Below are 15091 nucleotides of genomic sequence, written 5' to 3'. Positions count from 1 at the left end.
CAGTGTCACAAAATAACGCCATTACTTGTAGAAGCTCTGCATTCAAGGTTTTTAAAGGGTATCAGCAAAATAATGTAGCAGCAGTAGGAGTACGTTTTATGAACATTTGCCCAATTTCAGAGAGTTGTGTGTTGTGTGTAAACGGTAGAAGCATTTAGGGTCAAATCATTTATTTAAGCAGTAATACCACAAAATAGAAAAATACTCAAACGCAAGTAAATTAAGTAAATTAAGAACTAAAACACACGGGGAGGCGGCTTCTGGTCATTATGGCCCCCGACTGTGGAACAGCCTGCCGGAGAACCTCAGGGCCGCAGAGACTGTTGATGTTTTTAAAAAGAGGCTCAAGACTCACTTTTTTAATCAGGCTTTCAATTGATATGTTTGATTTATCTCATTCCTTTAATCAGGCTTCTTATCTTATCATATTTTAGTTGTATGTTTTAGCGACATGTTTATTTACTATTTATTTCATTTACTCATTTTATTTATAGTTTATCTATAGTTTTCATTTATAGTTTATTTACTATTTATTTCCTTTACTCATCTTATTTCATTCAGTGTTCATGTTTTATATGTTGTATTATTTTACCCTATTTTATTTACTTTACTTATTACCTTATGAACTTTTCTTCTTTTATTTAATTTATTTTTTTTTAATTCCAGTGTTTCCTCGGCGGGTCCTCCACACTGAGAGATGTGTCTGATCTGTGCAGGGGGTGCTGTCCTCGGGCCCTCTTGGCCCGGCTGGTCGGGCGACTCCCTACCTTGGTGTGGGGTCCACCGGGCTGTCGGGCTCGGGTGGGCCCGGGTGCGGGTGCCCCCTGTGCTCACAGTCCCTGATGTCTCTCGGTGTGGACGACCCCAAAGGTGGCATTCTCCTCAATCATTAGTGCCGTGCCATGTCTCCTTACCCGTGCTATTCTCTGCAGTAAGAATGTGTGTGTGTGTGTGTGATCGAGCTCTTTAAAGATGAGGTTTCTGCAGCACTTGATTGACCTAAGTATCTGGATTACTAGTTTACTTTGCAAATTTAGGAAGTCCTAAATGCTCTACATTTAATTCACTGAATGAAAAGACTCAACAATGATATTCTGGAGGAGGTTGAGTTTTATTCGGAAATCTGACAGGCATGGCTGAACAGTGAGCTCTCACCTTAAACAGAAAAAAACAAACAAAAAAATCAAGACAGCAGCACTACAGGTAAACAATACTAGTGTTTGAGAATGTCATATTAAACATAAATCCACTTGCACACGTTACGCACTCGGGTCATTTACACACACGCGCTCACACACACACGCTCACACACTGTCAACTCCATGTCAACATGAGGACATCCTCCATTAATAATCACACTACATCCAGAGGAATTCCAAGCACTTAGAACAATTACCCACAGTGCAATTAATCTAACTATACACAGATAATTTATATATTTTGATGTATATAGGGTATTCAATAAACAGTATTCCATTTAGACAATTTTATTAAATCAAAGTCATTTTCATAACTTTCCATAAATAGTGAAAAAAAATATGTCTTGTCAGTTCCTCACCACTGTGATTCAAAAATGGTCCCAGAAAAGAACATGAAAAAAATAAAACACTAATGTGCACAATTCTTCAGCAGTCTCAAAACAGAGAATGATCAAAACCACCAACAAAAAACAAAAATCGAAGGAGGGGAATGGGCAGAGGGATAAACGTTGATACTCACAGCACAGACTGGTTACTACATTTACAGGGGGTGGAGGGACTCTGGATCACTGTACAGGTTAAGATCAGACAACAAATCAAGCAGACTGTCCACACATCATCCCACAACAACCAATACATCTTCATGCCCGTTCTGTACACACAACACCTGACACAACCGGATGGCTTTAAACAATATGGATAGATCACATCTACTGAGGACACAGCTGTCAATTCGACCGCTAACATGTTTCTGTTGCCATCCCATCCTGTCAGACCCACGGGGTGTAATGGAAGTAGGTGAAAATCTCCTATTTGTTCTTGCTGCTTTGATGTGGAATGAATGAGATGATGTTTGATGCAGACACTTATTTTGTAGATAGGATGAGGGCCACGATGAGGCCGTAAAGCCCCAGCACCTCGGCGAAGATCAGGATCAGGATCATGCCCACGAAAAGCCGGGGCTGCTGGGCGGTGCCTCTCACACCGGCGTCTCCCACGATGCCAATGGCAAACCCGGCCGCCAGACCACTCAGGCCCACGCTCAAACCAGCACCGAGATGCAGGAAGCTCCTGTTGAAGGGAAACGAAGAAAAGAGAATGGATTTAGTCATATAATGGCAATATTACACTATGAATGTTTGAAACATGCTAAGTATACAGACGGACAACAGAGAAGCAGATTATGATGCGTGAGTGGTTTCCTCATGTCGCCTATCAAATCTGTAGAGGAGAAGTATTTGACATCCGAAAGATGGCCAAATTGTCAGTCAGTACATTCAAACACATTTTGTTATCAGACAAAATGTCAGTGTCTAATCATGTGGTAGATGAACAAAATGTAAAAAATTCAGAAAGAAAATATTCAAAATGTAATGAATATCAATGAATTTGTTGTAACACATTATTCATTATCAAGTGAATCTTCTGCAGGACAGCCTCCATATGCAGCTTGGGTCTGACACAAAATCTTCAACATTACAAACACTGTAAAGCTATGAAATTTTGTTAAAAGCAAACCGGATTGCTTTTAAATCTACCAGTAATTGTTTTCCTATTAATAATGTGGCCTGTCTGATGGTTAAGACATAACTCTGACTTTCAACTTTCAAAACCTTTGAGAATTACTTTGGTCATCCTGTCCACATAGTGTGTATGATTGGATCTCACTGTGTTCATCAAACCCATATATTAAAACTCTTGCAAAGAGGTGGAAATAGCATCTGTGCTATGAAGAAGGGAATCAAACAAAATGCAAAAACATAGATCATGGCAGAACTGATCAAAACAGAGAGGATGACAGCTATGTGCATGCATGTGCTTTGGCTCATAAGCATACTATGTAGTAGATACTGCATGGAATATTTCTGAATTTACACAGTTAGCCTGAGTATAAAAAACAGGTAAATGTAACAGAGGTCCATCTTACTTGTAAAGGGTGACTCTCTCAGAGATGTTGTTTGCTATCAGCACAGCCACCACCAGCCCATAGATGGCAATGATACCAGCCATGACCACGGGGATGATGGACTTCATGATGAGTTCTGGCCGCATCACAGACATGGCGGCGATGCCTGTGCCACTCTTCGCTGTCCCATACGCTGCTCCTAGTGCTGAGTGAGAGAGAAGAGAGTTTCTGTTTATTCATCTGTTCAGTTCAGTCAGTGTTACCTCTTCACTTACAAATTCCTGACAAATGACTCTAATCAGACAAGATACGGATTTAGATGGAGCTGCGTGACAGCGATTAATCCAGATGACCAATTTCGATTCTCTGCGCTAACATGCTGGATCTGAGACATGCAGGTGACAGACAACATGAAACAGCAAAACATGTTCGACTGCCTGTTCTCTTACACCCAGCAATAACGGAGAAATCTAAGTGGTACATCAATAATATCAGACATACTTGCAATCTATTTTTAAGGTTCTTCTCAAACCGTGCCTGAAAATCATTTCAAAAAGTGGTAAATGGTTGCACTCCAGAGCCTTGCTACCCCACATCACCCAGCAACTTCAATACTTTACTACAGGACTATTTTCATGATGTGACAGAAAATGGGAGGTTTCCCCTTGAGCCCCACTGTCACCTCATGTTTCGTCAGATAGCCAGTTGTATGTCTGCCAGTTTATCACTTGTCTGACATCTACCCTTTTTTTACCAAGCAGTCTACATCATGTGTGGGGGTTCATCCCCTGCATGTATTCACTAAAGCTCACTGAAAAAAAGAAATACAGATAATCCACAGTGATCAGTGCTATTCTTCATTATCTGTACAGCATCAATCTGCACAGGTCAGTAACTGATTGTCTTTGATGGTAACAAGCACTAGGTAAGTCTGAATACAGGATGCTACCTGCTTATAACGAAGACCTGCGGGAAACAAACGAATAAATAAATCACACAACACCAATCCTTGCTTCTCACTTGCGGCTGTGGGTGTGATGACACTTGTACGGGCTATGTTCTTAGACAAAAAGCTATTGTTGGTGTGTATTTTTTAAATAAGCAACACGACATTTTGTCCAACAATTTTAAGTGCTGTGGCCATACAAAAGAGGAATCCCTAAAAAGTCAATAATGATTTTCTTATCCACTGATAGTTGATGCAGTTTGTATTTGCATGTAAGTATAACATAATGTCTGAATCTTCCCATTTTCAGCGCATCATGTGTCAACTCCGCAGTGCATACTTTCCCACTGTACCTTGAAAGGCAGTACATTTGCATCCCATAGACAAGGAACGGGGATGAACATCACATTTCTGTCCTGTGGGTCTTCAGCCTTACACAGATGTCAGCTACAAGATGCTTGATTGAGTTGCCTTGAGTGTTTATTAAGTATCAGCTTTCTGATTTCCTTTCTGAAACATAACATCACGGTTTGTGTGTCACGCAACTGTCAACTCAAGAAATCCTGGACCGACTCCACTGTGAATAAGCAACTGTTATGACTCTATAACAGCACCAATGAAGAAGGAGAGAGAGACATAATATTTTTCTGATTCAAAGCTGTAAAGCCAAAACTGGATCCACAAAGGAAATAATTTATAACTGAGCCTGACCAATACATTGGCTGATAAGCAACAAGAAACTGCAGAACAGAAAGGATATTCTGTCTATATTCTATATTTCTGAGGAAATTTAGAAAAGTTTATTTTTCAAAACTTACTTAATAACTAAGCTGTTTCTGTTTAAAAACAAATACTGGCCAATAAATTAGTATCTGGATCTTTTTTAACTCTCCAAGATCAATATTAGTACCAGCCTGACACTGCTGCAAGATTAAATGCTAATGCCATGTATTCAGGCAGTGCTGTGCTACACACTAACAGTAACTGCATTAATCATCTGATTTGTGATACAGTATACAGCAAAAAAAAAAAAAAATAGCAGTAAAAATGACGATGGAGATGAAGTAATATTTCTAACCATCATTGAGAAGAACCTGAAAGATTTTTTTTTTCTAGCCTGCGATGTCGTCTTTTCACAACCTTTACACAACCTGTTTAATGGATTAAACATAACAGTTCAGACAGACCTAAGTTTGTGCAGGATAGCCTCAACATTTTGGTATACATCTGCTAAATAACAAGATATCTCTGACATAGATCACAAGACACTCCAACACAAAGGTATAAGGATGTCTTCTGACCTACATTAAAAAAAAAAGACCTCATTTAGATTAATTACAGATGCACGGATCCAGTTGTAGGCCAGGATGTGACCGATCCACATTAAATAGAGTTTTCTTTTGTCAATGTCATTATAAAATGTGGTATTTCTGCTATCACTTCAATTCATTCAGGCATGCCAGGTGGTGCAGCGTGCTATCCAGATGTTGAATTCAGAAAAAAAAGAGAGCACTGGCAAAGGATCAGTACTCAGTATGACAGCCGGGTTAAAGTATTGGAAGTTTTGTCTGTGCGTACTCGGCTTTACTATCTCAAACAGAAATTTATGAGCAAAGTCTGGCACTCACTCAATAAACAAATTCCACAAAGTGTCACTTGATTTCATCATGAAATCATCAATGATTTCCACTTCATGGAGACAGTGTTCTGTGTCTGCAGGAATAGGCATCCTCCCATTGACTTGACCCTTGTGAGGGGACCTTGTATATTCTGTATGGAGGTGTAATGTCATCTCTTCTTAGACAGACTGGGTGTTTCCTACCTCCATCCTCGAGCGCATGCTACACATGATAGGTGGCAGTACATGAATGAATGGATGGATTCTCCCTTTAATTTCCCACACTGATATTCGGGCCTTGACGCTGGCCTTCCTGTGATACGGCTCAATTCAACCAATGGGAAACATGCCCTGGATCCTATTTCAGCAAGAATCGTATTTATCTTATAATTCATGAAGATCTGGACCCTCCTACTGTAAAATGACTTCATTATGACAGATAAGAGATGGCCTGATGGGGCAGCTGCCACCTCAGTGAGGGTCTGCGTCACCATCCAGCAGCCACCAGGACACAGCGTTACAGCTATGATTTGATGTGATATAATATAATAAAACCTGTCTCATACAGGGGGTGGCTAGCTATAATGTTAGCAGTGTGAAGAGCTGGTGGTCAGCAGCTTGATGTCGGCGCAAACCTCCCCCCACCTCTGCCTCGCATCCCTGGCAGGTGTGTATGAGCCGTGACCGACTCAGCTAACACCGACACCGTCTCTTTTAAGACAGCCCCGTGTTGTCGTCTCTAATATCGCCACAAGCATTCAACATCTGGCTAAGCTAATTCGCCGTTAGCGTGACAATGACGCCGAAGGCTGAAATGTCAGATGAAGGAGCTGGTGTAGTTACCGCTGAAGACCATGGCCGCAGAGGCTCCCATCACAGCGAAGAAAGGCGAGTACTCGGGGCTCTCCTCAGAAGACATTCTCGCACTTTTCTCGGGGCGATATAGCTACGAGGAAGACTATCTTCTTTTTGGGGTTTCCCCTTTCCCACCGTCAGCTTTGGACAGGTCAAAACACTGCGAGGGGGCGACAACGTAGCTGCCAGCAAGAGCACCGGTGTAGAAGAGGAAAATGGCGAAACGGAAAAAGTCACGTGACCAACCATCTCGGAACGGTCCATTTGTGTGGATATAGGGGTGCATGACACAAACAGGCTTGAAATATCTCGTCCTTGTTGTTTATTGTAAGGTAGAATACCTTGTAGAAATCATTTCCATTTGATAGAAATTTTCACAGCGATTATGTGTTAAAGCAGTTTGTTATACCCATTGTATGATATGAGTCGCTCGGACAGTGTGTGTGCTGTGGTATGTTCTGCTGCAAGTGACTGCAGTTGAAACGCCAGTACACGCTACTCGCTGGTATTAATTATTAGGTGTCAGATTGAGAGTAAAATCAACAATAAACACTATGTTTGCTCTAATTTATAAGTACTACAAGTTAACAGAGTAATCTAAAAGCGTTCAGAAAGCTCAGTAACACTGTGTCCTTATCCAGCATTCATGTATCCTCCCAGTCATACAGCAGTATGTGCATGGTGTATGCTGTCAAAATGAAATAACAGGGAGAGTTTAATTTCAAACACTTCCTTTTGTGTTCAAACAAACTAACACAGTCCTAATTCAGTGAGCTTCCTCTTGTAAGGTGACACTGTAAAATGGAAATGGGTGTTTCTAATGCATAAAGGACATTTTCACCTCATAATTCATCATAGATGAATGAAACATTTGTTTGCTTGTTTTGGTCAGATTTTCTCACATTTTTATCAGATAATTTTTGGCCTTTTACACAATTTAGTTTTTAAAAAAAAAAAAAAAAATCTTATTTGCATTCATTTGTTTTGTAGGTTTGACAGCTAGAGCAGATTTATTCCCTGACAATAACACTAATTACACTCAGCATCAGCTTTAATAAGAGGGATTTGTCCTAATGAGCTGTATTGCTGCAACTTGCTTAACAGGGAGTTTTAATGTCAATTGATTGGATCATATCAACTCCTCAAGACATTTCTCAAGCATTTATATTCAGTACACTGGGGGAAGAAAACACTGACAGTACTTGGTGACATGTACCATGCAGTGAAGGAGACCCTCTATATGATGCAACATATCATGGAGGATTAAATAAGAAAACATTAAAATGTGTGTCCCACAGTGTTACTTGTGTAAAGTTTCTCTGTCACTCCATAATGCCTTTAATGAGTTCAATTCAGTCATGAGAATGTACTTACAACCCAATCTTATGCAACAGGTACATTTTTCAGGCATGAGAAGTGAAAGCAGAGCGGACAGTTGAAAATGTGAACTGCACGCATGACTGCCAGCAGCCTCTCCACTTTCTGGTCAGAGTTCACTCATGTGACCTGTTCTCGAGTGTAACAATCATTTCTTTACAATAAAAGGAAGATGTGTTAGATGTTAGAATATATATTAAAATTATATAAACCACTAATTAATCAAACACCACACACACACATGCATTAGTACTGCTATGCAATTAACTGTACAGAGCCAAGGCCGCTCAGTGCTAGATGTTGTGAAATATTACTGCAGTATCACTATTACAGTACTTTCTTTCACTCGCAGAACTCCACTCGTGTCTTGTATGACTGCACATATTGTTTATGTAGTGTTTTATTTGAACTGTTTTCTAAAAGTAGAAAGCCTTTTGGAGTGTGGAATTTAATTTTTCTGAACAAAATGACACATCTTCAACTGTATGGAGCAGCCTTGTACAACCAGCAAGGTATCTAGCATGTTCATATGTCGTATATACATCTACATCTAGTTAAAACTAATGCAGTCTGATAAAACAGCCCTGCACTACCTTCATGTGTGTTGTCATGTTCAGCTTTTGGTGAGTGTTCCAAGTTGATATATAGTGCATATGAAGTTATAATGTATTGCAGCGTAGCATACATACAATCTAACAGTACCCACATCCCCATCTGCTGGCTGATTTCAGGTCAGTCAGTCAGGGCATCCTGTTCGCTTTCTTCCTCCTTATAAATGAGAGCTCTGCTCACATGCATCAATACATTACAAACTTAAACTGTGAACAGATTGTTACACCATTACGCCATATGCATCAGCAGGTATGCTCTGTAAAAATTACCTTAAAATGATGCTGAAATTCAGAAAGTGGGGTAAAGGATGATCAGTTCTTAAGCGGTGGAGATCAGATCTGAATGCTGTCTTTGTAAGCTGAAGATACAAAATATTCCTGTATTGTAAACTAACTGTATACTAAATTACATAAATAATTCAAGAGGAGTGTTGTGGGAATCTGAGACAAGTTAACATATGTAGAGTAACATACCACAAGCAAAAGAAAACAGAACCACAGAGGTTACAGACACTGCATTTTAATGAAAGATTAGGTTAAAATAATACACTTTTAATGAAAGAAGCAGACATTAAAAATCACCATAAATATGCTACATAATCCTAATCACACCTTGCACTAACACGATTGAGTAAATGTATGTGGAAGGGCGGCTCAGTGTTAGGTTATACACAAACACATGTAGGATAGATCTCATCAGCATGAAGGAAAAGTGAAGACATCCAGCTGTGCAGTGAAAACTCTAGATGTGAACCCCAGACTAATGCTTCTCAACACCATCCATCTTAAGACATCTCAGCACCTGCTGAGCGCACACGCACACACACACATGCACACACACACACGCACACTAAAATGTACACCTACAAGCAGAAAACATTCATACTCCAGATTTAAGAATTCTTGCCGGAGACTTTTGCGGGCTTTAACATTACTAATTCAACATCCTGACTGCCTTTGGCAAAAATATGAACAGGTGTTACTGATCTTACCATAAAAAACATGAATTTCACTGATAAAAAAACGAGCCCTCCCACTGCTATAAGCATTCCCATCACTTGCATCACTCAGAAATGATCTATGGGTTAAACAGGCCTAAATTCTTTCCTCAGATTGGGCTAGATATGTCTAATTGTGCACCTTAAACTCAGAAGGAAAACCCACATACCTGCATCCAATGTGAAAGAAGGTCAGATTATTTGACTTGGTGTGGCCTCGCCCACACAGAGTGTGTTTAGCGGTTGCTGATAAGGGTTTCATTACTCAAACACACGCTTTAAAATCCCTCACGCACACGTGCCTGTGTGACTACGTCTCCCAGTCGTTCACACACAAACCCTGCACTCATTCAGTTCATGTCCCAGCACAACTAGCAAATGGGATAGCAATATCAGCACATGTGTTGTTGTGGTTGCCGGAAAAACATGAAGAACAGAAAAAGATAAGGCATCACATGCTATTCTTGACGAAGCCGTACGAAGTGAAAGTGTGGCACACAGCGATGGCTCTTACGCGGGATGAGGAAGCTACACTGGAACCCTTTTAAGTCAAGGGGATGCAACTTTTGAAAAAGTCATGAAGAAAGACGAAGACTTCCCTCTCAGTCCCAGCCGTTGTCCTTTATCATGTGGGACAGCTCGATGATAAACTTCCCCTCCTTATACTTCTGACTCAGCTCAAAGGCTTGTTCCTGCAGAAGGAGGGCATTTAAGAGTTACTCGAAAGTAGATTAAAGTGAAGATCAAGTTAGCTGTGTACCAAGGTTATTTACTACTCTGGATTAGTTTAATAAAAAGATATGCAGATTCTCCAAATGGGTCATTTATTCAACTCAACAAAATCATCTGCAACAACAATATAAAATGTCTAAAGATGTAATTATACTTGTGCAGGTTACAGTGTAGCTTCAGATCGCTGTTCTCAATAACAATGAATGAATGTAAACAGCTACTGCAGTGGTGGCCTCCTGCTCAGTAATGAAACAAAGCACACTAGAAATCACCTGGCTGTGCCTCTACTTTTATAAGCACAAGCATAGCTTATTGTTGCTCTATGGCACAAAACTGGTGAAAGAATGTAAACGCAGTCGGGAACACAAATAAAGCACGACACGGTCGAATCACGGGCCATACTGTTACTGTTACCAGGGTGCTGCCAGTTGTTTAAATCTGATGCTGACCTGTAAACCCTACACCATAGGTGTGCATGGTAGGAACCACGTTAAGTGGACGCACTTACATATTTCCAGCCCAGTGTGGTGTGACAGTTTTCACAGTAGATGTCAGCTACTGCGTGAAGTCCCGTGAGCAGCAGCCTCTCCTCTGCGGGGCCGCAGCCGACGTTCACCCTGAAAACAAAGGAGGTGTTGTTAGACAGCAGCTCCTTTCTGATTCACAGGGATTCCCATCCTTACCCTGAGACTACTGTGATCCTAAAGGAACAGTAAAGGAACTACTTTCCTGTATTGTCATAACTTCTTTTGAGGGAAAAAAAAGGTCACGCACAGTCGTGGAGAGGACAGCTTTCTATGAAACCATTCAGAACAGAGTTCCACCTTCAGAAATCAAGGTTTAAACTGAAGAAATGCTGATGGACTTAGATTATGTGTTATTTAATGGGCTCACAGAGAGCCCGTGTATTTCTGACCCACTAACCCAGCAGGAGTGTGACCAACGTGAACTCACCCAACTTCAAGGTTCACTCAAGAGCAAATCAAATTATCTGTTGACAATGTGGTCTGTGCAAACCCGTGTGATACTGGGAATACTGGGAGAGAACTAGACTTATTTTAGAAATGATACGCACGCAAAACAAAGAAAAGCAAAGATTCATCAACTTCTTTTAGTTTCTGAGACCCACTCAAGAGGCCACTAATCTTATCTGAAAAAAATTGATAATGTCGAGCAAAGGGCCATTTAAGGAGAGTCTTCTTAAAACTGTGATGAATACAAATCAATTGTAACCTTCGCTGAATTCACGTTTTTACCGTCTGCGCAGTGATTATGGAGATAAAACTAAAACTGGACACCTAAAATCATAATATCCACTTCTGTACATTCAATGTGCCAACATGTAGTAATATGTAGAAGAAAGTACTCACACAGAGTTGAAGAGGTAGGCTCGGCCCTGACTTCCTTGGAAAGACTAGGACACATGAAATCAGAGAATTAAAAATAAATAAATAAATCACAACATAATATTTATTAGGATTTTTCCAGCTTTACAAAATATTTCCAAAATGTCTCCTAACTTTGGGAGATCACTTATTTGATTTATGTCAGTCCGGTTTTTCCAGTGTAGCCACTTGCACTACTATGTGAGCTATGAAGTGGTGCCACCTGAAATGATTATTAGCAACAAAGAGTGGCAGCACACTCACCTTGGAGATAAGATCGTCATGGTTGGCCAGGTGGGCGCGGCAGTGCACACAGCTGTAGCGGCGGTGGCAGGAGTCCAGGTAAGCCTGGAAAGTCTTGGCCTTTGTCAGCTTCACCATGTCTGAGGACGAAGAGGGTAGGGGGATGCAGGATTGTCGTATATTACCATGCACAGAGTTAGTGATTCCCAAGAGCCACTGATTAATCGTATGTGTGAATTTAGGATTATCACTTTACATTTACCTGTAGCTGTGAGGAAGTGGACAGGTTTTCCATCAACTTTTAATTTATCTGATAATAACAGCAAAACCCTGCAAGGCATTCCCCCCCAACAAGCCTGAACTAAATGTTAAGAAACTGTGACACTGGAACAATCAGTTGGTTAACACACTCATTTTTAAATGTACTTTTTTCAATCATTAGCTGTTTATAGCTTTATAAATCGTATGCTGGCTTATTTTTTATGTAGTTACATATAATTATGTGAAGTCAATATTAAGAGAAGGCAAGCCATTATTAGATAAAAATCTGGTATCAGGACACTTTAACTAAATTTAACACTTTATTGATCAAGTTCATTGAAACTGGATGAAGAGTTAAAAACCACAGTAAGTCAAAATTACAAACTGTTACTTCCTACTTCATAATTTTGACTTAGTAAAGCAGTACTTTGTCTTCATATCTCATAATTTAGGCATGGTATCTTACAAACTTGACCAAGTATCATAGCTTTATAATTGACCATGATTATTTCAACATTTATCTTTCTTTTCTGGCAGAAATGGTCTCCACAGTTGGACAGATTTATCTATCCTGCAAACTGACTAAATTGCAGCTCTACTACACAATGTGCTGTGATCAAGAAACTTCCTATTGTGCAAAGACTGACGTATGGTCAAGGCACATTAGACAAAGCATGCATTGTTATAAATTAACAAAATTGGTTTCAATTAATGCTGGCAAGCAGGTTCGGACAGTTTGCCAGCTTGCTTCCTGGTCCATGATAGTTTGCACAAACAATCCTCGCTTCATTAGATACAATCAGTTAACCCAAATTCAAGCCCCTGCAACGTGTGCTGCGCCATTTATGCGCCACTAACACTGGTGACCGTCTGTCAGTCGCTAAATAACGACCCACATGGCCTGAAACGGCACGATAATAGTTACATCTGTCAGCTACGAGACAAACTGCCCACCAGCTCGGACCTAGCTTGCGTGTTAGCTAGCTGGCTAGCTTCACTGACACAACATACAGACGCTAACAGCAGCTCAGATGCGCATTGCAGGATATTTTCCAGTGTCTGTCGACTCACCTGATACTACTGAAGCTCTTCACAGTCTACACAGCGGGCCAATGCGACTGACAACTGAAAAGCATCCGATCAAAGCGGGTCTGTGGTCGGCGGGTCCGCTCGGTCCAACAGTCGACCACGCGCTGGCGGCTCGGACAATGAGGACGAACACAGACAGCCTTCGTTTGTTGCAGCGGAGTCCGTTTACCCGCGTCTCTCTTTTGAATGTGAAACGGCTTTCAAAGTCCCCCCACGACCTTCGTTAAAACAGGATACAAAACCCGACTATGCTGGCTGGCAGACAGGATGACCGTGCGGCGGCCCCGGCGGGAGAAAAATGTGGTTTGTTTATGAAAACACGCAGAGGAGGAAGTCTGAAGAGTGCAAAACAAATCCCTGTCGACCAATAGGAGCCTGCGGGTGACGTTAAGAATGTGGGTCAACCAATCAAATTCGCTTCACACGAGCCCTTTATGGCTATCGGTTTGATTGTTGGTACACAGTCCGATAAATGCTGTTAGCGGTTTATCGCGACTCTCGTCCTGTAGTTTGTGTTTATGGATTTGGGATGAAAGTCCGTCAGATTGGCTGCAGACTGATCACACGCACACTCTGTAGGGGACAATCATCAGCGGCTACGTGACAGGATTCGGCAAATCTTTAATATCCCTGAAGGAGGAAGCAGGAAGGATGTGGAGATGATGTGGTTTCTTCTCTTCTGTCCAGGAGGTCCAGATTCCTTCAGCACAGCACCATCCAACATCAGGAGACATGTTAATGAAACGGATTCTGCTAAAGCTTATGAACGCCCCCGCAAAACCACCACAGCAGTTCACATTTCATTGATAACAGTTCAATTTAATTTAGCTCCCTGTATCATGCAGGGTTGAAACTAATTATTTCCACCCGTATTGATGAATCTGTTAATTATTGTCTAATCATTTGGTCTATAAAATGACAGAATATAATAAAAAAGTTCCCCAAGCTCAAGGTGACGTCTTCACATGTCCTGGTTTGAAGATGTTCAGTTTACAATCATAGAAAATGAAGACAAATAGCAAATATTCACATCTGAGGTTGTATGATCAGAGGAACGTCATTTCTCTGCTGGATTACTTATTAAAATGTTTGCTCTACTTTCTTAAAGACCTCAGTGTGCACTGATCCACTTATGTCCCACTAACTTATTTGTCACACGGCAAGGCACTGCCAAGCAGGTCAGAAAAATACAGCCATTGTTACACCAGAATACTGGTTGATTATTATCACAGCAGTGTGGCTGGACTTTGAACGTAGCCTGGGACACAGGTGAGGCCCACTGCACATGTAAAACCCTCTATTTTAACTTGCATGTGTAGTAGATGAGTGACTGTATTACACACAAATGCATAACATGGCCTAAACACTACATTAATGACACTCCACGCACCAGGATATATTTAGAGTATCACAAGAGTGTGTTTTCATTTCACTCGTTCATACTTTTCATTTTAATCCCACAAAAAAGACATATGAAGGAATATAAAAGTGAATCATACCAGAGAATTTATTTTCTTAAGTCCAGCACTTTCTCAAACCAATCAAATAATGGAAAATAATAACACATCCAATCAAAACAAAGCCATGCTTGCTGCCTTATCATGAAAAATGTGATGTCAGGTGACTTGGTGCAGCTGGTTAAATATTCACTTCAACTACAAACACTACACCCTCCCAGCGCCACTTTTCCACAGACTGACAACTGAAATAAAACTGAACTACCAGCAAAGACAAATGCTGCTATAATCTGACTTCTTTTGAAACTTAAACACCCCACTCTGCCAGACAGCTACCGTCCCATTTCAATAATCATCACAGACATAAAAATCATGATTAAAGCTCTGGCTCACAGACTAGAAAAGGTGATTGCT

At 40.7% G+C, this 15091-nt stretch overlaps 2 protein-coding genes across 3 annotated transcripts in view; both read right to left on the bottom strand.

Annotated features, from left to right (window-relative positions):
* atp6v0ca (ATPase H+ transporting V0 subunit ca) overlaps window positions 1–6753 on the bottom strand; it is a 57740-nt gene extending 50987 nt beyond the window's left edge. The window contains exons 1-3 of one of the 2 annotated variants that reach the window (XR_011603082.1): window positions 6513–6753; window positions 3127–3310; window positions 1285–2270 (exon numbers count right to left, since the gene is read on the bottom strand). Coding sequence is in view for 1 of the 2 variants with exons in the window: in XM_070980357.1 (XP_070836458.1) it covers window positions 2066–2270; window positions 3127–3310; window positions 6513–6588 (465 nt within the window). In the remaining variant the exon portion in view is untranslated. Of the gene's footprint in view, window positions 1–1092; window positions 2271–3126; window positions 3311–6512 lie in introns of those variants that run through there. The other variant, XM_070980357.1, reaches the window with a different exon arrangement.
* A 2263-nt stretch (window positions 6754–9016) lies between these two features.
* On the bottom strand, window positions 9017–13778 carry ypel3 (yippee-like 3). The gene is made up of 5 exons (XM_070981996.1): window positions 13203–13778; window positions 11892–12010; window positions 11613–11656; window positions 10751–10859; window positions 9017–10202 (listed from the first exon to the last, which is right to left on the bottom strand). The coding sequence occupies exons 2-5, from the start codon at window positions 12006–12008 to the stop codon at window positions 10113–10115; spliced, it is 360 nt and encodes a 119-aa protein (XP_070838097.1). The 5' UTR covers window positions 12009–12010; window positions 13203–13778; the 3' UTR covers window positions 9017–10112.
* Between the last annotated feature and the right edge of the window lie 1313 nt (window positions 13779–15091).

Source organism: Chaetodon trifascialis, chromosome 15, assembly GCF_039877785.1.
Source record: "Chaetodon trifascialis isolate fChaTrf1 chromosome 15, fChaTrf1.hap1, whole genome shotgun sequence".
Lineage (NCBI taxonomy): Eukaryota > Metazoa > Chordata > Actinopteri > Chaetodontiformes > Chaetodontidae > Chaetodon > Chaetodon trifascialis.
Note: the sequence above shows the minus strand (reverse complement) of the source record. Positions and strands in the feature narration are given on the sequence as shown.